At 56.6% G+C, this 27980-nt stretch overlaps 1 protein-coding gene across 4 annotated transcripts; it reads right to left on the bottom strand.

The window, feature by feature from the left end:
* Positions 1 to 225: 225 nt before the first annotated feature.
* On the bottom strand, positions 226 to 27980 carry LOC115638710 (mucosa-associated lymphoid tissue lymphoma translocation protein 1-like). Of its 4 annotated transcripts, XM_030540624.1 has the most exons (18): positions 27846 to 27980; positions 19924 to 19977; positions 19051 to 19272; positions 16696 to 16862; positions 14644 to 14774; positions 14081 to 14231; positions 13058 to 13236; positions 12646 to 12742; positions 11662 to 11709; positions 11265 to 11303; positions 10373 to 10576; positions 8193 to 8370; positions 6523 to 6597; positions 4359 to 4486; positions 4027 to 4176; positions 3306 to 3463; positions 2172 to 2306; positions 226 to 1268 (listed from the first exon to the last, which is right to left on the bottom strand). In XM_030540624.1, the coding sequence occupies exons 3-18, from the start codon at positions 19185 to 19187 to the stop codon at positions 909 to 911; spliced, it is 2337 nt and encodes a 778-aa protein (XP_030396484.1). In that variant the 5' UTR covers positions 19188 to 19272; positions 19924 to 19977; positions 27846 to 27980; the 3' UTR covers positions 226 to 908. The 4 variants fall into 4 exon arrangements, with proteins under 4 accessions (XP_030396484.1, XP_030396486.1, XP_030396485.1 ...); XM_030540626.1 differs by lacking the exon at positions 19924 to 19977 and having other exon boundaries at positions 27826 to 27980; XM_030540625.1 differs by lacking the exon at positions 19924 to 19977.

The raw sequence follows: 27980 nt of genomic DNA, 5'->3' as shown, positions 1-27980 counted from the left end.
AGGGCTCCTACCTCCTGGTGAATGGAGAGGCCAGGCCTCACAGACTGGACAGTCCCTGGTCTCTCCACTGCAGTGCTTCTCAAACTTCTGTACTGGTGACCCCTTTCACATAACAAGCTTCTGAGTGTGACACACCCCCTTCTAAATTAAAAACACTTTTTATATATTTAACACCATTATAAATGCTGGAGGCAAAGCTGGGTCAGGGGTGGAGGCTGACAGCTCGTGACCCCCCCATGTAATAACCTCACGACCCCCTGGGGTGTCCCGACCCCCAGTTTGAGAACCCCTGGTCTACTGAGTCTGCCAATGGTAAATGGGGACTGCCCATCACGAAGGGGGGGTTGTACTGGCTGAGCAGCCACCAGCCGGGCCACCATTGTGGTCACTACCCTGGCTGGGGGCATCTGAGCTGAAGCTTCAAGGGCAAGTACTTCCTCTTCTACCCCCCATCCCCCAGCCATGCCCCCCATCAGTGCAGAAGGCCCGTCTCTTCTTTTATACTAAGGTCTACATTTATCTTCTCAGTACAACTCCCCAGCAGCTGCCCGGGTTTGCCTGCGATCCTATGCAGAGGGGCCAGCGTGGGGCTGGCTGGGAGGACAATGGACACAGCGTTCCAAGTCCTGGGCCGGTGCAGCCCCTGCTGGGTGAGGTGTGTGCTGCAGAAGCCTGGACTAGGTGAGCCCGGAGGTCCCTTCTGCCTTGGGATCTGGGACTCTCGTTCCTGTCACTAGCTCTGTGTTATTTGATGCTCAATAACAAGTGATCCATTTGCAGATGGTTCCCAGTCTCTGCTAACTGTGTGTGTGGGGGGGGAGGCCAGGGCAGAATCTGACCCTAGTGGTTTCCCTCAGTCCGCGCTGGGAAGAGAAGTGGATGGAGACGTTTATGCCGGACCCCGAGCGCTACATGGAGTGAGAGCCTGGGAACTCAGGGCTCAGGTTCTCCTCGGGGGTGTTTGCCCATTGGCCATCCTCAGCACCCCAGCTGCCAAGGTGCGAGTCACAAGGCAGACTCTGGTAGGCCTCTGAGGCAGCGGGGCACTCGGAGGTCTGCATGCTCTCGGTGCTTTGGAATGAGCCGGTCAAGGCGTCTGCACACAAGTCTGCATGGGCCAGTGGGGTGTTTGCCCCTGGCCCGTCGCTGACACACAGGTTGAGCTTTGCGATCAGTGGTTTCCCGATATTTACTGACTGGCTCTCCTCAATGAAGTCGTCGAGTCCTTGGTATTGGTACTGAAGGCAGATGGTGAAGGCCAGTTCCTTCTGTAATAACACCACAAGCCGGGTTACCATAGGTGGGCATGTGACAAGACATCTACCTCACACTCCCCACTGCCCTCTCCTTAACCACCAGCCAGGTCAATGCCGGTCCTTTGACTCCTAACAGTGCCAACTCCTCGTGGCTGGGACTCAGCGCCGTTCACGATGGCCTTGTGGGGAAGGCACTGGCCTGGGACCCCAGAGACCTGGGTCAAATTAGCTCTGCCACAGACTCCGTGTGCAGCCCTTGGTAAATCACTTCACCTCTCTCCCCCTTGGTTCCCCAGCTGTGCAATGTGGATGCTACTGCCTTTGTCTGGCTCCTGTTAGTGTGTGTCTGTGAGCAGGGACTGTCCCTGCAGTGCCCAGGAAATAGGGCCCTGCTGCCAGTTGGCGACTCTAGGTGCCACTAGATAATAACTTGGACGTTACCCGAAGGATGCCTTGGATCCATTCACTATAACAGGCATAATAACATGGGGCGCTCCTGCCCACTGAGGCTGCTATTCATTATGTGCATTGCCTGGGCACCTAGAAGCCCCAGTCCCAGACCGGGACCCAGCTGTGCTAGGTGCTGTAAAAACAGTCTCTGCCCCAAAGGTTAGTCACTCACTCCAGCAAAGCCCAGCAATCCTCCCCCTGGGAGCCCAGCACTGGAGTGCCCTGGTGAGAAGGATCCGAATCCCAGTGTCAGGGCCTGGGAGTCCCCTGAAGGCAGCGGAGTGACCCAGTGCATGTACACTAGGGCTTCACTTGGCCTCCTTCTGCATGATCAGGGTCATTGTTTTTTCCCTGCCCTTGGCCTCTCTTGGCCCTGCGGGAGCTGGAGTCCGTTCCACCTTGGATGTGGTTACACAGCCAGCAGTCTCACCAGGAACAGCACCGATGGGGCGGGGCAGCACTTACCCTCAGCTTCTGCAGGCCACAGAGGCGGCTGTAGAGGCAGCAGCCGGGGAAACTGAGGCTCCAAGCCAGGGAGAGGCTGCTCCCCATTTCCTCTGGGCTCTCCTTGTTGGTGAATTTCAAATCCACATCCAGCTCCTGCCAGAGACAGCACTGTCATCAAAGGCAGCCAAGGCATGAGGGCACCAGGCTGCAGTACCAGCCACCCCATGCGGTCTGAAATCATCAATCAGCGCCCTCCAAAATCATGAGATTGGATTGAAAATCATGAGATTTAAAAAATAATAATGGTGGAGGTTTAGTTCTTTGCTTTCCAGGCTCATAGCCTTTAGGTGTCACGTTTTCACTGTGGCCAGGAGGGACAGACATGTCCTCACTTGCCAAATGAAAGGTGAGCTTCCTGCATCTTCACATGACTCCAGGAGCTGGGGCTCAAGGAACACACCCAATGCCACTGACTTGCAATGAAATGATGAGAGTTGGCAACACTGGCACCGCTGTCATGCCTGTAACAGGCAGCTGCCTTGAAAGGAGGCAGCGAGCATAGCACAACCTCTTTCTGAGTTCAGTCCAGAAGCGAGGCTCAGCAAGGACTGCTGGGAAAGGTGAGACTATATAAGGCAAGCTTCTTGTTCCCTCTGGGGAGACCAGGGAAGGGGTAATGAGCTGAGAGGTAGGGCCCTGCTGTCAGCCTCTTTGGTGCGCCATCCTCTGCCTTCTCTCCTAGTAAGGTGTCAGGAGCGAAGGCAGAATTCCAAAGGCCAATTAGCCGCTAAGTGGGAGCCGTGCCAGGGACTGCAAACTGTGACTGGTTCCTGCCACAGGGGAAGTTTCTTTGTACTGTCCCCTTGTTTGACATCCCTGCATGATCGTCCGGGATCTCACCAGTGTCCTGTAGAGAGGGAGTAGGAGCCGGGACCTCTCGAACTGGGCTGTTCTCAACCTGGGATTTTGCTGCTTGAGCTGCTCTCTGCTCTCATGCCCCAATGGGAATGGGCCTGGCCTAATGCTTGCTCTCACCTCTGGCCTGGGCATCCCCGTTGTTCACAGCGCTGAGCCCTCAGCCCCGCAGTTCACAGCGCTGAGCTCCCAACCCCACAGTTAACCCGAGCCAGGCTCTGGCACTGGGCCTCTCACCTCCGGGACATCTGTGAGTTTTGCTTCACACCGTGTGATCTCCTGCGGCATTTCGACAATGCGGGTGTAAATGATCAAGATGTTGGAGAACTCGGCAGCGAAGCCCAGCTGTACCCGAGCCCCGCAGTCGAACTGGAGGTATCGGCTCTCAGGAAGCACTGCAAACAAAGAAATGGGGCCATGAGACGCGTGTGTGTCTCACTGCCACCTACTGGTCAGAATGAGAACTGCTCAGCCAGGTGTCCTAGGCCCTATTAATGGAGATTCTCCTTCAGCTCACATGGCAGGGGCCTGCGTTTTGGGAACGGAGGCGGCTCTGGGTCCTGTCCCCAGGGTCAGTGTGGAGCTCCCCAATGGCAGCTGCTTTGTGACACTAACTCACCATCCCAGCAGTGCTTGTCCTGATCAGAGCTGGACAAATAGCAGCAAAGCCATTTGCAGAAGTTTGACGAGCTCTAGGCTTCCTGCTCGACCCAGCTGTGTGCCCCTCACGCTCTGGCTCTCCATGGTTGACTGCACTGGTGGCACTCCGCCCACTCCCATGCTTTCTGGGTAAGTGCATTGTAATGCCTGCTCCGTGGGCTGAGACCTCCCCGAGTCACTGCAGTCCCTGGGGGCTCCCTGAGTAACTCCTTTCCCCTCGACTCCAGGACAGGCCTCTCTCACTGTCTGCCCCTCACCACTGCTCTCTCAGCAGGGATAACGGGGCCCCGGTGCTCACCATGGGCCTTGGCCCATTGCAGGTTCCTGACAGAGAACTCCTCTGGGCCCTCGGATGGTTTAATTGGATCAGTGAGGGCTCGTCGCTCGGACAGGTTACTCCGCAGCTCCAGTGCCTGCCTGCCCTTGGTGATCTCCAGGGTTCCCATGTCTGGAAGACACAAGCAGGTGACTTCAGCACAGTGCTGAGTCAACAGGCTCACAGACAGTCCTGAGTCCCAGGGAATATGGCATGCAATCAGCCCCCGGGCCCCTGGCAGGCATGTCTGTGGGTCTGAGCTGTAACGGGCTGGCCTGGAAGAGCCATTCTAGCCCCACCCCAGGGTAACCCACCTTCCGCCACCTTGTCCAGCAGCACCGTGATCTTCTCCTCCTCCAGCAGCCATCGCTTCAGGAAGCTGACGAAGATACCGTTGAACAGCTCCCCTTGGCTCAGCTCATAGGCCTCTGCGTCCGCACATCTGAGAGGGGCACGGGAGAGAGCTAAGGCCTGGAGCTCCTTCATAGGAGGGGCGAAGACTCTTCTACGCCCAACTGCTCCCTTTCTCCCGCTCAGCACGGAATGTCCTGGGACTTTGCTCCCGGGAACCTGGCCTCAGCATCAGCTGGCTTGATTCAGACTCCTGAGGAAGCTTCGGGTTCAGGCAGGACGGCTCACCAGAGATGGGCCGGAACCAAGACCCTGGCTCCAGACATCCTTACAACCTGGGGAAGTTCAGGTTTGGGTCTGGGCCTAGGGCAGGGGTGGGCAAACTACGGCCCGCGGGATCGTCCTGCCCGGCCCTTGAACTCCTGGCGGGGGAGGCTCGCCCCAGCTCCTCCCCTGCTGTCCCCACCTCCCCCACAGCCTCAGCTGGCCACGCCGCCAGCGCGGGAAGGGGCTGCACTGCGGGGCAGGGGGGAGCAGGGAGAGAAGCTCACCTGCAGCCTCAGGGGAGCAGGCGGGCAGTGCGGGTGGCGGGAGCGCGGCAAACGACTCAGGAGGAGCACAGGGCGGCCGAGGAGCCAGCTGGAGAGAAGTGGCACTTTGAAGGGGAAACCGCCACTTCTCTCCAGCTGCGCGGCTGCCCCTGCTCCTCCTGAGCCCCCCGCATTCTGAAAGGGGCTTGGGGGGAGGGGTTTGGGATGAGAGGGAGTTCCAGGGGGGCCTGTCAGGGGGTGGGGGTGTGGATAGGGGTCGGGGCAGTCAGGGAGCAGGGGGGGTTGGATGGGGTGGGGTCCTGGGGCAGGGGGTCCCAGGAGGGGGTGGTCAGGGGACAAGAAGCAGGGGGGTTGGATGGGTCGGGGGCTCTGAGGGGGGCAGTCAGGGGGCAGAAAGTGGGAGGGGGCGGTTAGGGTTTGGGGAGGCACAGCCTTCCCTACCCAACCCTCCATACATTTTTAGAACCCTGATGTGGCCCTCAGGCCAAAATGTTTGCCCACCCCTGGCCTAGGGCCTATCAAGGCAGCCCAATAGCCAAGATAAGGGGGGAAGAGAGGCTGGATTCTCTTGTGTTCTAATGGTGGGTTTTTCACAGGGCCGCAGGGACTTTGCTGTCCTTGTGTTTCAATGGGAACCGGAGCCTTGCTTCTCATGGAGCCCCCGGCTCCGGAGCTGTGCCCCTTGCTTCGCTCTCCAAGGCCAGTCTGAGGGGGGAATCCCCCTGCTCTCCACTCCTGCAGAGCCTGCTCATGACGCAGCTACCCACCACCCTGAGAGGCAGACGTACCTACTCACCAAAGCACCAGGATCTCAGCAGTGCCACTGCCTGGGAGAGACGCAGGCAGCAGCCCCCGAAAGTCATCCCCTCCCCTCAGGTTACATAGGGGAGAAGTTCTGGCTTGGGACAGAGACATGGAGCTGAACAAAATACACAGCACATGCAGCAGGGGGGAAGTGCTGTCTGGAGAACAAAGCCCAGGACTGGGAGGCAGGGCCACTCGGCACGGATCAGCCATGTGGGTGGTAGAATGGCTTGCTGTGCCTCAGTTTCCTTACCTCTAAATAGGGGCTGATAACTCTACCTTCTTCCAGGAGGACTGTGATGTGTAATGAATTAAAAGGGCTCTGCCACAGTCCCTTGCAGTTACACAGCACCTTCCAGCCAAGGAGCTCAAATCAGTGGCCAAGAATTGTTACGGCCACATTACGGACAGGGGAAGGAGCCTGAGGCACAGAGCAGAGACCTGACATGCCCAAAGTACTGCAGAATGGGGTACCGAACCCAGCAATTTTGATACTGACTCCCTGTGCACTAACCTCTAGACAAGGCTGCCTCTTGGAGAGCTTGGGGTGAGAGGCAATATGGAGGTGTGCTGCGTTATTGCCCTTTTTCCTAAGGATTGTCACCCCAGGAGGCCCAAGCAGAACACACCCCTGCTAGCAGCTCTCCAAATACTGAGTGACTGGTGGGTTCAGTCCCCTGAAATGGACCCCGCGCTGTCCCCCCACTCAAGCTCCAGGAGGACACAGGTAAGGAGTGACTGTGGCCAGCAGGAGGCGACAGGGAGCACCTACGTGGCGTAGCCAAAGACGATGTTGGCGGTGACCTGCAGCGCCCCCACCTGCGGGATGATGTCATCGTTCAGGTTCCTGAAAAGAAATGGAAGGTGCATGAACCCTATGCAGCCCGTGGTCGCGCTGGGACCTCTGGGCTGGGGCCAGACCAATGGGCTCTGAGCAGACGAGCAGAGGAAAGGTTTCATGCTATTCACTTGCCTATCGGTGAGCTCTGGAAGGTAGCAGACTAGTCCCTCGGGTGGGAGCCCTGTTGCTTGGGCCCCCAGGCCCAGACAGGACAAAGTCCTGCAGAACATGCTGTAAGGAACAACCCTGGACTGGGCTGGAAACAGTGCAAGCCCGATGGATTGTTTAGCATGAGGCCACTGCGCCAACACAATGAGACACCAGCTGGCAGCCCAGCATCGTCAGCACTGCAGTACTCCTAGCCAGGGAAGACCTGTTAGGTCAGCCAATGAGTCGGATACTAACAGCGGGCGCCTGGATCGCAATCTGTCTGCACCTGGAGGCTACGGTGTCTTTACTTGGTGGAATGGCGTCATTTGCCAGTGACGGCCCAACATGGCACTTGCCAGCTTAGCAGCAGTCAGGCTGCGCTGCTGGGTCAATGGCCAAGAGTATGTAGCCACTTGATGTCCTACAGCAGGCGTCTGGCATGCCCTCGCAGAACATGTGTGTGGGCTGGGAACCCAGGCAACCGCCAATGGGACACTGAGCTAGACGAGAAAGTCTCTGGAGAAGAGCTCCGGTCCCCTGGCTGTGGATTTATTGCTGTTCTCCTTTCCACAGGGGTTACCCCAGGGATGGCTGCTCTCCGGGGAAGCACTGGAGTTAATTCTGACAAGGGACCTCTGTGACAAACTGGGAATGATCTTAATGTTTTCTCTGCATACTGTGTTGGTGCCTCAGTGTCCCCTACGCAGTTCTTAAGTATCTAGGTGGTGGGATAAGGGTGTGTGATTGCTGCAGAGCAAGGGGCCAGTGCACCTACTTCCCCAGGACCTCGCTGGGTGACTCACTGAGGGAAGCGCACGGAGGGGCAGAGGATGCTGAATGCTCCAAGGAGAGACCCAGGAGGTGAAGACGTGTGAGCTTCTTGCCCTGAACAAGTCTGCTCCAAGGGAGAGGAGGCTCCCCAAAGTCCTGACTGGTTTGGTGGGGAGCAGTTCCAGAGCATCACGCGGTGACTCTGTGACAACCTCTCTCTCTCTGTCAGGTGTCCCCTTTCATGAGTAATCATGGCTGGTTTTACTGGGCGATGCGCCTGTGGATGGGACTGCACCGGTGCTGCCTCTGCGTGCGTGTTCTTGTGTGTGCCTGGGTAGGAATCGCTCAGTATACGCATGCCCACAGGCAGCTATATGTGCATATGGACACACATGGTGTGCATGACCTCAGTGTGTGTGGCTATGATATTTCACACCTGATAGCATGCTTATACGTGTGCTTGCATTAGCGTGTGTATATGTGTTTCGGAAAGCGAAAGGACTGCTTTCACACATCCTTGCACTTACATAGCACCTTCCAGCCAAGGCCCTCAAGCAGGCAGCCAAGACCTATGCCCCCATCTCCGTCCGCGGTACAGGAGTGCATATGCACCCGCTCAGCTGTGCCGAGGGACACTTCTGGCCCTGCCGCTCCCGGGCGGCTGGCTCTGGTGTGCTCACCTCTTCCGGCACATGTCCAGCAGGAAGATGTTGAGACCGGTTTGCCGCTGCTGCATGCTCTGCAGCACACTCTGCACGCACAGGCAGTGCTCCGAGGTGTAGGATCTCGGCGCGTCAATAGGAACCATAAAGCTGTTTCCAAAGTTCTCGTAGCCGTGGCCAGCGTAGTAGAGCAGACCTGGGGGAGAGCAGGAGCAGAGTGCATCAAACTGCAAAGGTCTGTGCTGCTCTCACACCTTCTCCGTCTCTGCCTCCCTCCTAATTCTGGCCTAGCAGCCCACTGCATCCAGGCAGGAGCGGTGCCAGGGTTTTTGGCACCCTAGGTGGGGGTCCTTCCGCGCTCCCGGTTGTTGGCGGCAATTCTGCGGCTGGGGGGGGGGGTCCTTCCACGCTCCTGATCTTCTGGGCACTTTGGCGGCGGGTCCCGGAGCGAGTGAAGGACCCGCTGCAGAATTGCTGCTGCTGACCCAGAGCGCAGAAGGACACCCCTCGCCGCCAAATTGCCGCCCTCCCAAATCCTGGTGCCCTAGGTGACTGCCTAGGTCACCTAAATGGAAGCGCCGGCCCTGCGTCCAGGGCTGCAAAGTCCATTCTGGGGTGGCTCAGAAATCCAGTTCAGGTTCTCCTCCTGCTTCCCACTCATTTCTCTGTCTGACGTATACACAACCCTCCTCTGCTCGCCCTGTTCCCCTCTCCCATCCCTGAGGTCATACTGCCTGGAGTGCCCTTTCCTGCTTGCAGCAATGGATTGTGGGATCCTCTATTGGCCAGGCTGTCGGAGGAGAAGCCCAGTAATGTCCTGTGTTAGGCCTTCAGCAGAATCGTGGGTCTGGCTTCAGGCTCTGGCTGTGCCACCCCGTTGACGTCTGCTAATCCAAACCCTGTCCTTAATGACAGAGCCTTCCACAGCTCGGGCACGGGGCCTGATCTCAGGTCAGCTCCCACTGAGCTGCTAACACTCCATCCTCCAGAGCTCCATGCTTGGCTTGTCTCACAAGCATCTGTGTGCTCTCTCCTGTCCCGAGTGGGAGGCTCCCAGACAGAATCCTCCAGCCACCCCCTGGTGCCTCCAAGTCCCTCGTGCCCCCGTGTCTGCTGGGGCACTTTCCTGTGGGCATCTCCTAGGTGGCTGCTAGCCGGCCTGTGGCCACTGTACCTGCCGAGCTAGGAGATACACAGCTCCTGTTATGTTCTTCCACCTGTCGCCCCATCCCTCCCGCCAGCTCGCTCATTTCTCCTTATGGCCCCATTACCTTCCTGTCATTCAGATGTTAAGCGCCTCGCTCTCTGTACCTCTGTACAGCACCCAGCACACCAGGGACTGACCTGGCTGGCCCAGCCGCTACCTCCATTGCCATGTTTAATAATAACACTGAGTTATCGTGACTCTGGTCCCCGGGCGGGGTGGCGCAGTGTCCCAGGATGGTGCTGAGCAGTAGTGAGAGCAAGAAAGGGCCCCTCGCCATCCCATGGCACGTCTGTGACCCCCACCGGGCTCTACCGACCCCACACCTCCCAGCGCGTCTCAAGTTGGTGACAATCACTCAGTGCCAGCTCCCTTCTGGCACTTGGGCAAGCGAATGAGGGCGATGAGGAAAAATGATAGAGCTTCTAAAATACACATACTCCATCCTCTGCTTTTACTGCCTGCTGGGCCGATGAGGGGGGGCGAAAGGCGGTACAAATTACCGGGGCCTGGTGATCCAGAAGGGGGCCTGGGGCCTGGCTTCGTCAGCCCTATTTAGCCGGTCCGCCCTTGCTGGGGGTCCGAAAAAAAATTTTCACCGGGCCCTAAACCCGCTCTCGGCGGCCCTGACTGCCTGAGCCCCCGACATGCTGCCCAACCTCCCAGCCACAAGAGGGGCAGGAAATGGGCACCTCCACCAAGGGGGCAACATTTTTTAAGTTTAAAATTTGACTCCATTTAAAACTTGGCACTTAAAGGAAAAAAACTGGGGAAAAGCTTTGAAATGTTCATGAAAATCTTCCCGTGTATTTACTGGTGAAGAAGTCCCCCCTCACGCTCCCCCAGCCTGCACTAGCCTGCCCAGGTGGGCCGGGGCCCCAGCAGGAAATGGCCATTCCAGTGTAGACCAATGTACACCATGTAGACATCCCTTCCTCCAGGGCAGAAGGGCTCTCCCACCGCTACCCAGCGACATAGGGCACTCCCTCTGTACCGTACACTCCTTTGTCCAAGAGTAGAAGGAACTCATTGACGGCCATCTGCATCTCGTCCTTGCTCAGGTCCAGCAGGGAGACCACCTTGAAATCCAGCTGGCGCAGCAGGTTGGTCAGTTCGTGTACGTCCACCATGGGTGCTTTCAGGTGCTTGTGGTGCAGGTAGTTCATGTTGCCCATCAGCAGAGCCACTTTGTCTGTGGCTGCTCCAGGAGAGGGACAAGAGGAACACGTCAGGGGGATGGGGAGGAAGCGAGTGGAACTCTCCTGGGCCATTTGGGATGAACGTTCATCCTCTCCCTGCTTCTATCTCCCCTTTACGCTCAGCACCATCCCAGACAGCCTCTTGCCCCACCTGCTGGGGATGGACTCTCTAGAGCAGGGATGGAACTAGTCGGCCCCCAGTTTTACCCCTGGGCCCAGACCTCTATTCCAAACCAAGGCAGAGTCCTCCCTCCAGCTGGTTCATCCATCCAGCCAAGACTTTGGCTCTTCCTTGAAGGCCACGCTTTGCCTAAAATGGCCAGCACGCTGCCCTCGCTGCCTGCCAGTGGGTGCCAGGTCTGCAGTGGGTGTGGTGCCTCTTTGGGGCAGGAGGGTATGTGGCAAAGCTTTTCCATCTCTCACGTCCACAGGCAGGGCTGGATCCACCCAATCCATGGTTTGCCCAATCCACGGGGAGGAGCCCATGTGAGGATGGATCAGCTGACCTGGTGTGGGAGACATATTTTTCCACGGACCAGCAGAGACAAGCTGGCTGGGAGAACAGTCCGGAGTGGGTCCCTGCATTGGCACCAGGGAGGAGGATGCATGTATAGAGGGGGGAAGGCCAAGAGCCGGATCCATTTCTAAGTGGAGGCTTGGCTTGGGGATTTGCATGCAGCCTCTTACCGTACAGCTGGCTGGGGCCGTTGTGCTCTGGGGCACTCCCTGGAAAGAAAGAGACACCTGATCATCTCTCTGAGCGCCACACAGGCACTGTGGCTGGTGGACCTTGCCCCCATGGCGGGGAGGGAACCTCGGCAACACAGCACAAGTCCCAGGAGCTCCCTAGCCCATGGAGAGAGCAGCACCCACTCGGCTGCAGGGCAGGCACTCGGCCCCCAGCAGCCAGCCAAGCTGGGTGAGGACAAAGAAGTCCAGGCCACTAACTAGCACATGTAAAGGCCACGACTGCTGTGACAACTCCTGACCTGCCCCATGACAGGAACAGCCAGAGCCTCCAGCCCAGGGGAGTTGTGTTCAGATAGGAGCTCCTAGCTTTGGTTGGGACCTGGGCCTCACCTACCTGCGTCCTCCTCCCGCCAAGAGCCTCCAGAGGCAAACAACTGTGGGCCTGGAACAAAACAAAGGGGGAAGCCGTGAGGCTGGCGAGATAAGTAGGGCTGCCTGGGAGCGTCGGCTCCAGCTGCTGACTGGGGCCGCAGATCATTCATGCCACAGTCCTTGCCCAAACCTCGTCCTCCCTGCAGGGCTTGCAGACAGGCACAGGAGGCACCATAAGGAGACGCTGGGGTCTCTTCCCCCGCCCCCAGGCTCCCTGCACAACGCCTCTGGGAAGGTATTACAGAGGCAGGAATGCCCAGAGTGGGCAGGGGGTATGTACCCTCTGTCCCTGGCCGTGCCCAGGTGGGAACTCCAGGCCAACATGAGAGAGGATTATTTTACTATGGGCCCTCAACTCCTCCCCACACCTTGCAGTCTATCCAGGACGCAGCTGGGGCCCCATCCATTTAACATTACGAGCAAGCCAGGGTGGCCGTGACCCCCAATACCTGTTCATGAGACCCCGCTGAGATCCCTGGGTTTAAAAGGCAGCCCTAGGCCCCTCATCAGGATATCAAGCACCTTCCCCCACTGCACCAAGCTGTGTGACTAGCCTGTGTCCCACATGATTATCCGGTTTTCACATAGGACTTTCACTTCACAGCCTGCCCAGCAGCCTCAAAGCCCTCCCGCAGGGACTGCTGAGGCCTTGTTGAACGGGCAGCAAACCTGGAGTGCAAAGGGCAGTGCTGGTGGGGTGGGGGCTGCCTGCGGGCTCGGTGAGCCAAGGTCCAGCACGCAAGCAAAATGTGGCTTCTGTTCTCTAGTGGCTGGTCAACAGAGGGTAACAGCCTACTACCGCTACCCATGCACAGAGTTGCTCCTTTAGCTAGTGTGATGGAGGACGGAGTTTTGGTTCTGAAGGCCCCCATTCTAAGCCTGCCAATTGTCTGTGGTGGGGGTGGCTACAGATCCTCAGTCTCGACACCAGATCCCGAATCCTCACCAATCTCCACCACCGTATCCTGGCTCCACAGCACCTGGAAGAGGTTAAACACCTTGCAGGCATAGCAGCCTCTCTCCGCAGTCGTCACCAGCTTCACCTGCAGCAAGGGGAAAGGAAGAGGCGAGCTCCAGCGGGCGGACTCTGCACTGTGGGCACCATACGCTGTGACTAGAGCCCCCAGGAAACCACCTTTGGTGAGCTGGGGGCTGCGGGCACTGAATGCAGCAGAACGTGCCCGGGTGGGCTCGGCTTGGTGCACTGAACCGGGGATTACCCCTCGCTCGCTGTCCTGCACTGCAGACCACCCCCAACCTTGGGCTGCTGAGCCCACAGTGCCTAACTGAGAGTCTGCAGCCCATTACGGGACCCCTGCCCAGCCAGCAGCCCTTGCCCAGACCCCAAGGGAGGGTACCTGGAGGTGGGAGTTCCGCGCCCCCTCAATTGGACTCCCGTTTCGGAACCACTGGTACTGGGGCGGCGGGTTCCCGATGGCCACGCACCGCAGCTGGAGGGAGTCCCCTTCGTCCAAGGTGCAGGGCTGGGGTTGACAGAGGATCTGCAGTCCCACCATTGTAGGGCAATAGCCACTCGCTGGAGGGGGGTGGAGAACAGAGTGCTAGCCTGGGGCAGGACACCGCAGGCACAGGAGTCCTCATGTGGGACCAGGTCCCAGGGCAGGCTCATGCAAGGGCAGCCAAGGGTGCAATCCTGAAGCAGATGGGCAATACGGAGGCACAGCCAGTGGAGACTACATATCCCAGCAGGCACTGCTCCATCTCAGTCTGAGCCTCCGGCACCGTGTCACCCCAGAGCCCAAGTCGCCATCTACTCATAGCATCACTTGGGGCATTGATCAGACTGGCTGGGCCCCTTCAGTTAATCATCATAACAGCAATCCTGAGCCCTTATCTAGCACTTTATATCCACAGAGCTTACAGCGCTTTATGAAGGAGAGCAGGAGCCTTGTCCCCATTTTACAGATGGGGACACTGAGGCACAGGGGCACAGTCACCCAGCAGACCACTGGTAGAGCCAGGAATAGCATCCAGGACACCTAAGTCCCAGTCCAGTGCACTACCCACTAGACCACACTGCCTTCCCCAGCTGTAATACACTTGCAGGAAGGCCCTGGTGACCCCAGCCTGTTAGGCAGGCTGTTTAAGGGCTGGGATCAATGGGAGTTCAGCATGCAAAAGGACAGCAGGACAGGACACAGCTGGGTAGCACTGGGCAGCAGGCCCATCCCAGGCACAAGCATGAAACCCACATCGACGGTACACGGCCCTCCTGGTTCGGCCAGGCCCAGGGGGCAGAATCTGCAAGTCAACACGGTACCAAGACTGGAGCTGCCCCCAGACAGCTCAACTGCCTGGCTGGCCCTGCCGGCTGCTTTCCCTGCCACTGCTGCAAACAGCCCTGTGACTTGTCCTCCTACCTGACGCAGGGCTGCTGCTCTGCTTGACCTGGAGCCGGGCCCACCTGGAGAACGCGAAGCTGGCCCTGTGGTTAACGCGGCAGATGTACCAGTCCGGGGTCTGCGGAGTAGCTGGGTCAATCACCAGCTCAGGGGTGGTAGCACCAGGTACCTAACAGGCATGAAATAAAACATGCCAGGTTTAATGGGGCAGAAACCACGCAGCCTCTTGGCACTGTGCCCTCCATCCAGCCCCAGGTGCCCTCTCCACCCCCACCCCGGGGGCTGTGCCGGGAGGCTGCATGATCTAATGATACCGCCTAGCATTGACACAGAGCTCTGAGCATTGCCTGCGCTGTCCAGGCATGAACGATTCCATTGGCTTCAGCTGGAGCTGGGTGTGCTTTGCTCAGCCCTTCGTGTCTCAAGCTGGGCCCCCAAATTTGACTCGCCCAAGGCCACTCAGTGTGTCAGTGGCACAGCTGTTCTTCTCCCACTAGACCCTGCTGCTGTGGATTTATTGATTGATTAATTTATTAAGCCCGGAGATTTTCCCTTTTCCCTCCTTCCTCCCCCAGCCTCACCTCCTGCTTCCCACAGAACCACTGGTAGCTGAGTTCCGGGGGCCCCGTCGCCCAGCAGGTGAAAGATGCACGGGTCCCTTCTGTAACCACCTGAGATTCGGGCTGCACCACGATCCTGATGGACTCTTGGACTGCAAGAGAGGAAAGAACAAACCCCTGGCTCTCTGGGAAATCAGGCCCCTCCAGGAGCATGTCACAAGGCCCAGTCTACACTCAAACGTTAACCCAGCTATGTTACTCAGGGATGTGAAAAATCCACACCCTGAGCAACGCAGAGAAGCCAACAAACACCCAGCACAGTCAGCGCTAAGTCAAGGGAAGAATTCTGCCAGCAACGCAGCCACCGCCTCTCGGGGAGGGGGATTAGGTACCCATGGGAGAACCCCACTCGTGCGGCGAGGGTGTCTATGCTGAAGTGCTAGAGGGGCTCAGCTGCAGCGTTTCCAGTGTAGACGTAGACTCGGGCAAGTATCCGGCTTGTGCGTAAGTTGCCGTAGTTTTAGATCGTTCCCATTACACTCCCCTGGCAGAATTTCCCTTCACCGGTAAATTCCTGGGGGCCCCACTCCAACCACCATCAGGACTCCTGGTTCCCAGCTCCAGCCATCAGCTCACACTCTGGAATCCCAACGTTCTGCCTTGCTGCTCCCTGCTCCAGCAGAGCCCTCTCCCACCTTCCCACCGTGGGGCTTAGAACCCAGGAGTCCTGACCGCCGGGGACAGCCGCCAGGCCCCATTCCCACCCTAGAGCAGGGAGCAGAACTCCAGTGCCCCGACCCCCAGACCCAGCCACCAGGCCCCAATCCCACCTAGAGCGGGGAGCAGAACCCCGGTGCCCTGACCCCCAGACCCAGCCACCAGGCCCCACTCCCACCCTAGAGCAGGTGCAGAACCTCGGTGCCCCGACCCCCAGACCCAGCCACCAGGCCTCACTCCCACCCTAGAGCAGGTGCAGAACCTCGGTGCCCTGACCCCCAGACCCAGCCACCAGGCCTCACTCCGACCCTAGAGCAGGAGCAGAACCTCGGTGCCCTGACCCCCAGACCCAACCGCCAGGCCCCACTCCCACCCTAGAGCAAGAGCAGAACCCCGGTGTCCTGACCCCCAGACCCGGCCACCAGGCCCCACTCCCACCCTAGAGCAGGAGCAGAACCCAGGAGTCCTGACCCCCAGACCCAGCCGCCAAGCCCCACTCCCACCCTAGAGCAGGGAGAAGAACCCCAGTGTCCCGACCCCCAGACCCAGCCGCCAGGCCCCACTCCCACCCTAGAGCAGGAGCAGAACCCAGGAGTCCTGACCCCCAGACCCAGCCGCCAGGCCCCACCCCCACCCTAGAGCAGGGAGAAGAACCCCAGTGTCCTGACCCCCAGACCCAGCCACCAGGCCCGCTCCCACCCTAGAGCGGGGAGCAGAATTTCAATGTCCCGACCCCCAGACCCAGCCACCAGGCCCCACTCCCACCCTAGAGCAGAGAGCAGAATTCCGGTGCCCCGACCCCCAGACTCAACCACCAGGACCCACTCCCACCCTAGAGCAGGGAGAAGAACCCCGGTGCCCTGACCCCCAGTCCAAGCTGCCAGGCCCCACTCCCACCCTAGAGCGGGGAGCAGAACCCAGGAGTCTTGACCCCTAGACCCAGCCCCCAGGCCCCACTTCCACCCTAGAGCAGGAGCAGAACCTCGGTGCCCTGACCCCCAGACCCAGCCGCCAGGCCCCACTCCCACCCTAGAGCGGGGAGCAGAACCCAGGAGTCCTGACCCCCAGACTCAGCCGCCAGGTCCCACTCCCACCCTAGAGCAGGAGCAGAACCTCGGTGCCCTGACCCCCAGACCTAGCCACCAGGCCCCACTCCCACCCTAGAGCAGGGAGCAGAACCCAGGTGTCCTGACCCCCAGACCCAGCCACAAGGTCCAACTCCCACCCTAGAGCAGGGAGCAAAACCCCGGTCCTGACCCCCAGACCCAGCCGCCAGGCCCCACTCCCACCCTAGAGCAGGGAGCAGAACTCAGGAGTCCTGACCCCCCCGTCCCTGCTCCGACTACCAGCCCATACCGACACTGGAGAGAAACTGGAAGGCCTCAGTGTGTCCCATCTTATCCAAGCAGCAGAGCAGGTACTTGAGGGTGCAGTCCCGCTCCGACAGCAGCTGCAGGAGGCACTGGCTGGGGCTCCCGCAGGGCTCTAGGACCTTCAGGGAACACATCTCCAGCTCCTCCTCACTGGGAACCCACAGCAAACACAGAACAACATTAACCCTTTCAATCCTCTGGCTGGGGGGAGGGCGGGAAACGGGGACGCAGGAGACCCAGGTGCTCAGCTCATAGACTCATAGATTCTAGGGTCAGAAGGGACCAATGTGATCATCTAGTCCGACCCCCTGCACAGAGCAGGCCACAGAATCTCACCCATCCACTTCTATAACAAACCCCTAACCTACGCCTGAGTTATTCAAGTCTTCAAATTGTGGTTTGAAGACCTCAAGCTGCAGAGAATCCACCAGCAAGTGACCCGTGCCCCACGCTGCAGAGGAAGGCGAAAAACCTCCAGCGGGACAGCCTGTGTCTCAGGGGTAATGATCCTAACTAGCCTTGAGATCTACGCAGGAGCTGTGCTACAGCCGGGGTAACGTTCCTGGGTAGGGGATCCAGGCTGAGACACCCACCGTCCTTAGAGAACCCCGGGGGCCCCACACTTACATTCACTGGCACAACCATCATCCATCAGCTCCTGCCCTTCCCCCTACCCAGGCTTCTCTTCGCAGCCAGTGCTTGGTGAGCTGCGTACTGACGGGACTTTTCATGGGTTAGGAGCAGAGACGAGATTGGAATGAAAACCCAGCATCTGAGCATCACTGGGCGTTGGGGGCTTGGTGGTGTGGGTTCTGGAGCACCAAGAACTGTGCCCTCCAGGGCTGAGCTTCCCGGAGAGAGCTGCTGGGCAGGACGCTGTGAACACTTGTCACGGCCCCTCTGTCACTCAGCCGGAGCTGTGGTCTCCTGGCCAGCCTGTTATTTAAGCCCAGACACAAAGGGAGGGTTTTGCTGGCCTGATCGTGCCTGGCACTTCTTTGGCAGGATCTCAATGAATCCCAAGCCTTGACGCTATCCGGTGAAACCCCCCTACGGGACAAAGAATGGCAATCGCAGACAGAAAGGAGGGTTCAATCAGCGTTTCGAAGGGTATGAGGGGGGAGGGCTAGCTCAGTGGTTTGAGCATTGGCTTGCTAAACCCAAGGTTGTGAGTTCAATGCTTGAGGGGGCCATTTAGGGATCTGGAGCAAAAAATGTTGGGGGATTGGCCCTGCTTTGAGCAGGGGGTTGGACTAGATGACCTCCTGAGGTCCCTTCCAACCCTGATATTCTATGAGATGGGGCTGAGATCTGTCCTCCAAGAGCCTGCTAGCACTGGGCACAGCAGCCTGCCTGGGAGCAACACAATGACGGTGCCCAAGGGTGCAGAATGCAGCCAGCTTGATGTTGAATGTGGGAAGGCAGCTCACAGAGACTACAGGTCCCATCATGCACTGCAGCACCAGGAACTAGAGCATCTGAGTGGTGTCTCAGAGGCAGTGCCCCATAGCTCAGGGGAAAGGGGCCAAGCACCACAGAGAACCTCACCTCAAAGGGCTCCCAGGAGCCCAGACACAGCGCAGGTGAGTTGGTGCAGTCAACACAGACACAGCCACAGCCTGCACTGGGTCAGCAAACACCCTACAACCCCCACAGCCTGCACTGGGTCAGCAAACACCCTACAACCCCCACCGTCTGCACTGGATCAGCATCCCCCCTACAGCCTGCATTGGGTCAGCATCCCCGCTACACCCCCCTACAGCCTGCACTCGGTCAGCACACCCGCTACAATCCCACAGCCTGCACTGGGTCAGGAAACACCCTACAGCTGCACTCAGACAGCACACCCACCACAGCCTGCACTGGGACAGCAAACACCCTGCATCCCCTACAGCCTGCACTGGGTCAGCACACCCCCTACACCCCCACAGCCTGCACTGGGACAGCAAACACTCTACACCCCACACAACCTGCACTGGGTCAGCACACCCCCCTACAGCCTGCACTGGGACATCTACACACATGCAAACACACAGGGCCTACACTGGACAGCTCGCTCTCTATCACACATGCACACACTCTGACGTAGGTAGGTACCAAAGGCCTACACTGTAATGACCCCCTGACACACACACACACACAGTGTTACCCACTCATACCCAGGAGCATCACCTACATCACCCCCCTGCGTGTGCACATACACAAACACACACACTGGCCATCTCTGCACACACACTGTGGCAGGCAGGCTGGTGAGGCCCCTGTAATGATGTGTTGCCCGTGGCCACGCTGCCCATATCGATGCCCGAAGCCCGTTGTGCCCCTGCGCTTCCTTCACCTGCATTTGAAGCGTTTCTCGGCGCCGGCGATTTCAGCCAGTTTCCTCCAGCCCCGGCTGCAGTTGTCCAGAAGCTCGCAGAGCCTGGCCAAAGCAGCTTCTCCCAGGGTACTGATGGGCACATTCCCGTCAGCCATTGGCCCGCCTGGCCCCTTCCTTCCGCCTCAAGCCCTAGGAGGTGTCAGGTGGCCTGTTCCCTGCCGATCCCGAACCAGCGTCCACCTGGGCACAGAAAGCACAGCCAGCGTTGATGGAGCGTCATTTTGAGAAGGGCAACACAGCTCCTGTTTGAACTGAGAGCCGGGGGAAAAATAACCAGGCATCTCCCATGGGCAGCCACTCTCCCTTTCCTGGCACCCGCCCCGCTCCCACAAATCTCCCATCGGGAGGGCAGGCTGTTTGGAGCAGCAGCTCCCTATCCCACAGCCCGGAGGCCAGCAAGGGGGGAGAGTCAGGGAAGCCTGCAACCAGGGCAAGTGCCAGCAGGGTTAGGAGGTTGAACCCACAGTCCCTTCTGCTGGGGTGCAAACCCCCACTCCTTTGTCCCCCACCCCCAAAGGAATGATCCAAAGGGAACACGATAAGCCGAAGCCCAAGGGGTTTCAAGCCCTCTGGTGGGGCCGTCAGGTGCAGGCCAGCAGACAGAGTACGTCCACACAGCAACGCGTGTGCAGAGCCTGGGTCCGCAGACTTGGGCACGTGGGGCTCACCCTATGGTGCCAGACAGAGACCACCCGTAGGATTAGGGGGGCATGTGACTGCTCCAAGTGTCGCATCTGGTCCCTTTCCCATTCCCCCTGTGCCCCCCAGACCCCTCCAAGCTGGCATCACCTTGTCCCCACCCACCTCCCTCACAACTCCTTCCCCACTTACTTCTCCTGGGCTGGAGCAGGCCCTGGACACCTACTGCCGAGCCAGTAACTGCGGCTGCGGGTGAGAAAGGAATGGGACTCAGCGGCGTTCCCCACACCCCTGCTCCGGGGCCTCGTAGTGGGACTGGGTGCCGCTGCCTTTCCCAGACACATCCCCCTCAGCCGTGCTCAGTCCGACTCCCACCCTCGCCAAAATCTCATCCCCCCCCATGCTCCCCCCATTCATGCTCCAGCTGGAGCTCAGCCCAAGGCCAAACAGCTGATTTGAGCACCACAGAAAAGGCAGCGTAGACGTTCCCTTGGGCTGGTGCTCTGCTCCCTACTGGGGGAAGGGAACAGCCCTCTCTAGTTAGCCTCCTGGACACATCTTGCTTACTCCTAATTCCCTCTACTGCCCTTGGACACTCTGGTTGGCACTGGCTTCTGTTCTGTGTCCATGACAATAGGTTAGTATTGAATCCCCCAAAGTGCCGATGATTTGGCCAGACTATGCCAAGGGTGGGGTCACCCGGCCCGAGGGGACCGTGGTTTGGAATGAAATCCTCCTCAGAGTAGAGGACAGCGAGCTCTGGGTTCCCCACTTGGCGGTTTGGCTCTGTGTGGAGTGAATCTGTGGGGCTGGAGCAGTGGAGGAGGTAATCGTGCAGAGCTGGCGTTGTAGCCGTTAGCAGCAGTGGAACGTGGCTGAGATCTCCATCAGCCCATGGCACCCTGTTAGTCATGCCAGCCAGGGCTGACTTCCCAGCATCCTGGGCCAGCAGGACCGGAGCGGATATTGCAGAGCTGGGCCAGGTAGGTGCACGGTTTTCTTCGGGCGGGAGCAGACCAGCAGAGGAGAACCACAAGAGGGCTTTAGGCGGGTGGGGCTTGTGGACAGCCTGGGATCTGTCTTCACCGCACAGTTAACTCGCGTTATCTGCACTCAAGTTAGCCTTGCTCGTGTGAGAGCGGCTACATTGCGGAATCCCACCTGCTGTGTCCACACTGGGCGCAGCCCTCCCTCGTGTGTGGCACAAGGCCTTGGCTCTGCAGTAAACGGAAACTCGTTTGTCCTTTCTGGGCATGGGGGGCACGGGGGAGAATTGCAGAAAGGCGTTGGAGGATGAGCAGCAGTCGAGTGGAGCAAGCCTGCCACCGCACTGCACAGCTCATCAGCTGTGCTCTAGCAGGGGGAAGGGGGGAGCAATCAGCTGGTGTAAAAAGCACCGTCACAGGAGTGAAGGGTTTTGTGGGTCTCCAGTGAGGGGTGATGCTGGAAGTGTAACTCGAGTTAACTCTGCTGCAAGACAAGCCCTGTGGAGTCCTGGATCTCTGCTCAGGCAGCCTGCCCGTGAGGCCATCCAGACTCCTGGCACACAGTTTTAGGTGGCTTAGGTTCTTACAGGTAAATCTATACCTGGGCTGTCATGCTTCATTTGACTGTTTCCCCCCCCAGATAAAAAGCTCTCCATGTTCCAAGGGGACCCAGGAGCAGTTATTTTAATTTCCTAGAGCCAGAAGAAGGAGCCCAGACCTGGGTGAAGGCTTGAGCTAGAGTCTGATTAGCTTTAGGCCAGGGCAGAGTGATCCTGCCCCTGGGTCCTGGTACATGGGTTTCAGGGGGATTTAGGGTAGGGGAAATACAGTAATGTCCAGAGGCGGCGAGTTATATGGGCTCGAGGTGCCCGGGCTCCAGGAATATTCAGGGCTGGGGGCCCTGCTCCAGCAATATTTGGAGCTGGGTCTCTCCCCCGGCCCTGCCTGGATCGGGCCCCAGCCCCGGCCCCCGCGGATCTCCCCTCACCACCCTGCCCCGCCGCGTCCCTGCCTGGAGCGGGTCCTGGCCTCCGCCTTCCACCCCTCCCCCTGCGTCCCCCCCTCCACCGCTGCCTGCTCGCAGATCCCGGCAGAACTACTGTCTGCTGCCCCAGGGTCCTAGCACCTGCCATCCACTAATCGCAAGGCAGGCTCCCCTTACCCTGCTCTTCTGCCCTAGCCCTGAGCCTCTCCAACGCCCCAAACCCTCATCCTCAGCCCCAACCCTCATCCCCCTGCACCCTGATCCTCTGCCCCAGCCAGAGCCCTCATCCCCCTGCACCCTGATCCTCATCCCCAGCCAGAGCCCTCATCCCCCCTGCACCCTAATCCTCATCCCCAGCCAGAGCCCTCATCCCCTCTGCACCCTAATTCTCATCCCCAGCCAGAGCCCTCATCCCCCCTGCACCCTGATCCTCATCCCCAGCCAGAGCCCTCATCCCCCTGCACCCTGAGCCTCTGCCCCAGCTCAGAGCCCCCCCGCATCATGAAACCCTCATCCTCAGCCCCAACCCTCATTCCCCTGCAGCCTGATCCTCTGCCCCAGCGTGCACCACCTCCCCCTTCCTACACTCCCACCCCCAGCCGAGCCTGCACCCAAACTCCATCCCAAAGCCTGCATCCTTCACCCCCTCCTGCACACCCACCCCCTGCCTTAGCCCAGAGCCTGCACCCAGCACCAAAACTGGGGGCGGAGTTGGGGGGGGCAGAGTTGGGGGGGCAGGTTCTGGGCACCACCAAAATTTCTACAAACTTGCCTCCCATGGTAATGTCCTAATAGCCTCTCAGGCCCTGGGTGGGAGAGCACCTGGGAAAGACACACGGACACTGGCCTTAGAATTCGGCTCTATGACAAAATGACATGCCCCTGTACTCACATCTGACACACTATTGTAATAAACTCTGTACAAAGTACACCTTGTGAGATATCATTTGAAAACTCATAATTTGCTGATCAGTAATGTCCTGATAAAACCTGTGTGGTAAACTTGTATCTGAAGTTATAAGAGTCCACTGTGTGACATTATTAAAACATGTTCCAAACTGAGGATGGCAAACAGGCTTGTCCTAAACAAAGGAATGTGTCCTCTGCTTAATTTGCATTTAAGCAGTAAACAGAATCATCAAGATGGAAGGGAAACAAAGGAAGCTTAAATAGATGAGGGGAAAAAGCAGGGAACATCCTTCCATACAGACTCTTTACCTTCTAGTCCCACCTGGAAATGTATTTCAAGAGGAGGACTGAAACTATAAAAAGGAAGGACAAAAACCCCACAGGTCCCCTCTTTCTCTCTCCCTGCCCATCACATTCACTGCACCTGAAGCAACAGGTTATCTTTGAAAAGTCATGGTGAACAGAGGAGGTCCTGGATGACTGGAAAAAGGCTACTGCAGTGCCCATCTTTAAAAAAGGGAAGAAGGAGGATCCGGGGAACTGCAGGCCAGTCAGCCTCATCTCAGACCCTGGAAAAACCATGGAGCAGGTCCTCAAGGAATCAATTCTGAAACACTTAGAGGAGAGAAAAGTGATCAGGAACAGTCAGCATGGCTTCACCAAGGGCAAGTCATGCCTGACTAACCTAATTGCCTTCTATGAGGAGATAACTGGCTCTGTGGATGAGGGGAAAGCAGTCGATGTGTTATTCCTTGACTTTAGCAAAGCTTTTGATATGGTTTCCCACAGTATTCTTGCCAGCGAGTTAAAGAAGTGTGGGCTGGATGAATGGACTGTAAGGTGGATAGAAAGCTGGTTAGGTTGTTGGGCTCAACAGGTAGTGATCAATGGCTTCATGTCTAGTTGGCAGCCGGTTTCGAGCTGAGTGCTCCAAGGGTCAGTCCTGGGGCTGGTTTTGTTCAATATCTTCATTAATGATCTGGAGGATGGCATGGACTGCACCCTCAGCAAGTTTGCAAATGACACTGAACTGGGAGGAGTGGAAGATACGCTGGAGGGTAGGAATAGGATACAGAGAGACCTAGACAAATTAGAGGATTGGGCAAAAGAAACCTGATGAGGCTCAACAAGGACAAGTGCAGAGTCCTGCACTTAGGACGGAAGAATCCCATTCGCTGTTACAGAAAAGGACCTAGGGGTTACAGTGGATGGCATTTTGGGCTGTATAAGTAGGGGCACTGCCAATAGATCGAGGAATGTGATCATTCCCCTCTATTCTACATTGGTGAGGCCTCATCTGGAGTACTGTGTTCAGTTTTGGGCCCCGCACTATAAGAACGATGTGGAAAAATTGGAAAGAGTCCAGTGGAGGGCAACTAAAAAGATTAGGGGGCTGGAGCACATGACTTACAAGGAGAGGCTGAGGGACCTGGGATCGTTTAGTCTGCAGAAGAGAAGAATGAGGGGGGGATTTGATAGCTGCTTTCAACTACCTGAAAGGGGGTTCCAAAGAGGATGGATCTAGACTGTTCTCAGTGGTACCTGATGACAGAACAAGGAGTAATAGTCTCAAGTTGCAGTGGGGGAGGTTTAGGTTGGATATTAGGAAAAACTGTTTCACTGGGAGGGTAGTGAAGCACTGGAATGGGTTCCCTAGGGAGGTGGTGGAATCTCCTTCCTTAGAGGTTTTTAAGGCCCTGTCAAGGTTTTTTCCCCACTTTGAACTTTAGGGTTCAAGAAGTGGGGACCTGCATGATCACTTTTAAGCTTAATTACTAGCTTAAATTTGGTACACTGCCACCAGCCAGAAGTCTGAGTCTGGCACACTTCTGTTCCCCCGAAACCTTCCCTGGGGAACACAAGACCCAAACCCCTTGGGTCTTAAAACAAGGAGAAATTAACCATCCCCCTCTCCTTTTCCCCCCACCAATCCCTGGTGAGTTTAGACTCCATCCTTTGGATTCTAAAACAAGGAAAAATCAATCAGGTTCTTAAAAAGAAAGCTTTTAATTAAAGAAAGAAAAGGTAAAATTTATCTCTGTAAAATCAGGGTGGAAAATGCTTTACAGGGTACTCAGATTCATATGGATAAGGGAGAAGCGGTGGATGTGATATACCTAAACTTTAGTAAGGCATTTGATACGGTCTCGCATGATATTCTTATAGATAAACTAGGAAAGTACAATTTAGATGGGGCTACTATAAGGTGGGTGCATAACTGGCTGGATAACCGTACTCAGAGAGTAGTTATTAATGGCTCCCAATCCTGCTGGAAAGGTATAACAAGTGGGGTTCCACAGGGGTCTGTTTTGAGACCGGCTCTGTCCAATACCTTCATCAACGATTTAGATGTTGGCATAGAAAGTACGCTTATTAAGTTTGCGGACAATACCAAACTGGGAGGGATTGCAACTACTTTGGAGGACAGGGTCAAAATTCAAAATGATCTGGACAAATTGGAGAAATGGTCTGAGGTAAACAGGATGAAGTTCAATAAAGATAAATGCAAAGTTCTCCACTTAGGAAGGAACAATCAGTTTCACACATACAGAATGGGAAGAGACTGTCTAGGAAGGAGTATGGCAGAAAGAGATCTAGGGGTCATAGTAGACCACAAGCTTAATATGAGTCAACAGTGTGATACTGTTGCAAAAAAAGCAAATGTGATTCTGGGATGCATTAACAGGTGTGTTGTAAACAAGACACGAGAAGTCATTCTTCTGCTTTACTCTGCGCTGGTTAGGCCTCAACTGGAGTATTGTGTCCAGTTCTGGGCACCGCATTTCAAGAAAGATGTGGAGAAATTGGAGAGGGTCCAGAGAAGAGCAATGAGAATGATTAAAGGTCTTGAGAACGTGACGTATGAAGGAAGGCTGAAACAATTGGATTTGTTTAGTTTGGAAAAGAGAAGACTGAGAGGGGACATGATATCAGTTTTCAGGTATCTAAAAGGGTGTCATCAGGAGGAGGGAGAAAACTTGTTCACCTTAGCCTCCAGTGATAGAACAAGAAGCAATGGGCTTAAACTGCAGCAAGGGAGATTTAGGTTGGACATTAGGAAAAAGTTCCTAACTGTCAAGGTAGTTAAACACTGGAATAGATTGCCTAGGGAAGTTGTGGAATCTCCATCTCTGAAGATATTTAAGAGTAGGTTAGATAAATGTCTATTAGGGATGGTCTAGACAGTATTTGGTCCTGCCATGAGGGCAGGGGACTGGACTCGATGACCTCTCGAGGTCCCTTCCAGTCCTAGAGTCCATGAGTCTGAGTCTATATAGACTAGAGGGACCCCCCCACCCCAGCCTGAGATTCAAAGTTACAGCAAACAGAGGTAAAAATCCTTCCAGCAAAAAGACACATTTATAAATTAAGAAAACAAACATAAGACTAATCTGCATTTCCTGACTATTACTTACTATTTTGAAACATGAAAGACTGATTCAGAAAGATTGGAAAAGCCTGGGTATACGTCTTGTCCCTGTCAGTCCCGAGAGCGAACAACGAACAACACAAAAAGCACAAACAAAGACTTTCCCCCACCAAGATTTGAAAGTATCTTGTCCTCCTATTGGTCCTCTGGTCAGGTGTCAGCCAGGTTTACGGAGCTTCTTAACCCTTTACAGGTAAAAGAGACATTAACCCTTAACTATCTGTTTATGACAGGCCCAGCTTGACAATGCCCTGGCTGGGATCATTTAGTTGGGAACTGGTCCTGCTTTGAGCAGGGGGTTGGACTAGATACCTCCTGAGGTCCCTTCCAACCCTGAGATTCTATGATTCTAACAAAAGAAGCCTTCACTGGATTCTGGGAGAAGGGTCCTAACCTCCAGTGTTTGGTCAGTAAGACTGCTGAAAGTGTATGGTAAGAAGCTTTGCTTGAATCTGATAGAGTTTGTTAAGTTCAGCATTAGGAAATGTCTTAATTTTATTTTCCTGTAACCATTTCTGATTTTTATGTCTCATTACTTGTACTCATTGAAAATGACTCTCTTTGTAATTAATAAACTTGTTTGACTCTTTTATCTAACCCACTGTGTTTAAATTAAAGTGTCTGACAAACTCCATTTGGGGTGGCAAGTTGTGTGCATATTATTTCTATTTAAGAAATAGACTCAATGTAGCTTGTATTGTCCAGAAGAGGACAGACATTACTGAGGGACCGTCTAAGACGGGGGGTGTTTTGGTGTCACCCTGCAATATAACCCAGGCTGGTGAGAGCAGAGTGTGTAACCCCAGTGTGGCTGGCAGGCTGCAGTTACACACAAACACGCAGGGAGTGGTGCATGCTGGAAGCTGTTTGTGAGAGGCCCAGGTGGAAGCCACTTCAGCAAGGCATCGTGAGGCACCCAAGGTTGCAGAGCCAGGATGACTGAGCTGCTCATTAGTCTGGATTGTACCCTGGTATGTCACAGGCTCCCTGTCCTGTGCTCTGACCCCTAGGCTGCACTGCCTCAGCCTCTGACTCTCTTGTTATGACTGAATAGGAAGGGGCTGGGATTTTTCAGATTCCTCCTAGAGGTATTGTATGCCTGGCTGACCCCTAAGGGCCAGAGAGTTATTGCCAGGAATCCTCCCCCACTTCCACTTTCCACCAGCCCAGAGCTCCTTTCTGTAATTTTCCTCCATTCCAATGTTATTGTAGCACCCGCAGGGGGGAGCTGCCCTGCCTTGATCCTGGTTGCGGGCAGCTGAGCAATCTTGTGTTGGCTCCATCTCATGCAACTCCAGCAGCAGCAGGACCCGCAGTGCCTGAGACCCTTGGCATCAGGAGCGCGGCAGACGGGGGCCACAGTTCAGACACTTCCCCAGGGCTTAAGAGTGACTTGCCCAAGGTCACACAGGAACTCTCTGGCAGGGCTGGGAATAGAACCCAGGAGTCCTGCCCCCGCCCCCAGTTGCCTTAACCACAAGCATGTCCTTTCTCTCCTGCGACCAGCCTGCTGGCATTGCGAGGGAGGCTGTGCCCCTCCTTGTTGGATTTACCAGCCTAGGGCCTGATCCTCAAAGAGGCTGATGGCAATAGAGCTGAGGGTGCTGGATGCTTGGCAGGGTGGAATTCAGGCTTTGCAGGCCTGGCCTGCTCAGGGTGGGCACAGGGGAGATCGTTGGGGCCAAGCGGTGAATGGGAGGAGGCACAAAGGAAGGGGAGCATGGGAGGAAGTGGAGGGGAGGGCAGAAGTCTGGGCAGCAGGGAGTCAGCAACAGTGAACTCACCCCTGGCCGAGTGGACTCACCTTTGGAGACAGCCTGGGTGCTGGGGAAGCCCACCTGCTCCTGCCAGCGCTGCTCCGAGCCTGGGGACGGCAGCCCTCTGCATGCCCGTCCAAGAGGCCTGCCCGCGCCCCAGCTGTGCAGAGCCGAGTCACCGA

Source organism: Gopherus evgoodei, chromosome 22, assembly GCF_007399415.2.
Source record: "Gopherus evgoodei ecotype Sinaloan lineage chromosome 22, rGopEvg1_v1.p, whole genome shotgun sequence".
Classification (NCBI taxonomy): domain Eukaryota; kingdom Metazoa; phylum Chordata; order Testudines; family Testudinidae; genus Gopherus; species Gopherus evgoodei.
The sequence above is the reverse complement of the archived record's forward strand: the minus strand, read 5'-3'. Positions and strand labels throughout refer to the sequence as shown.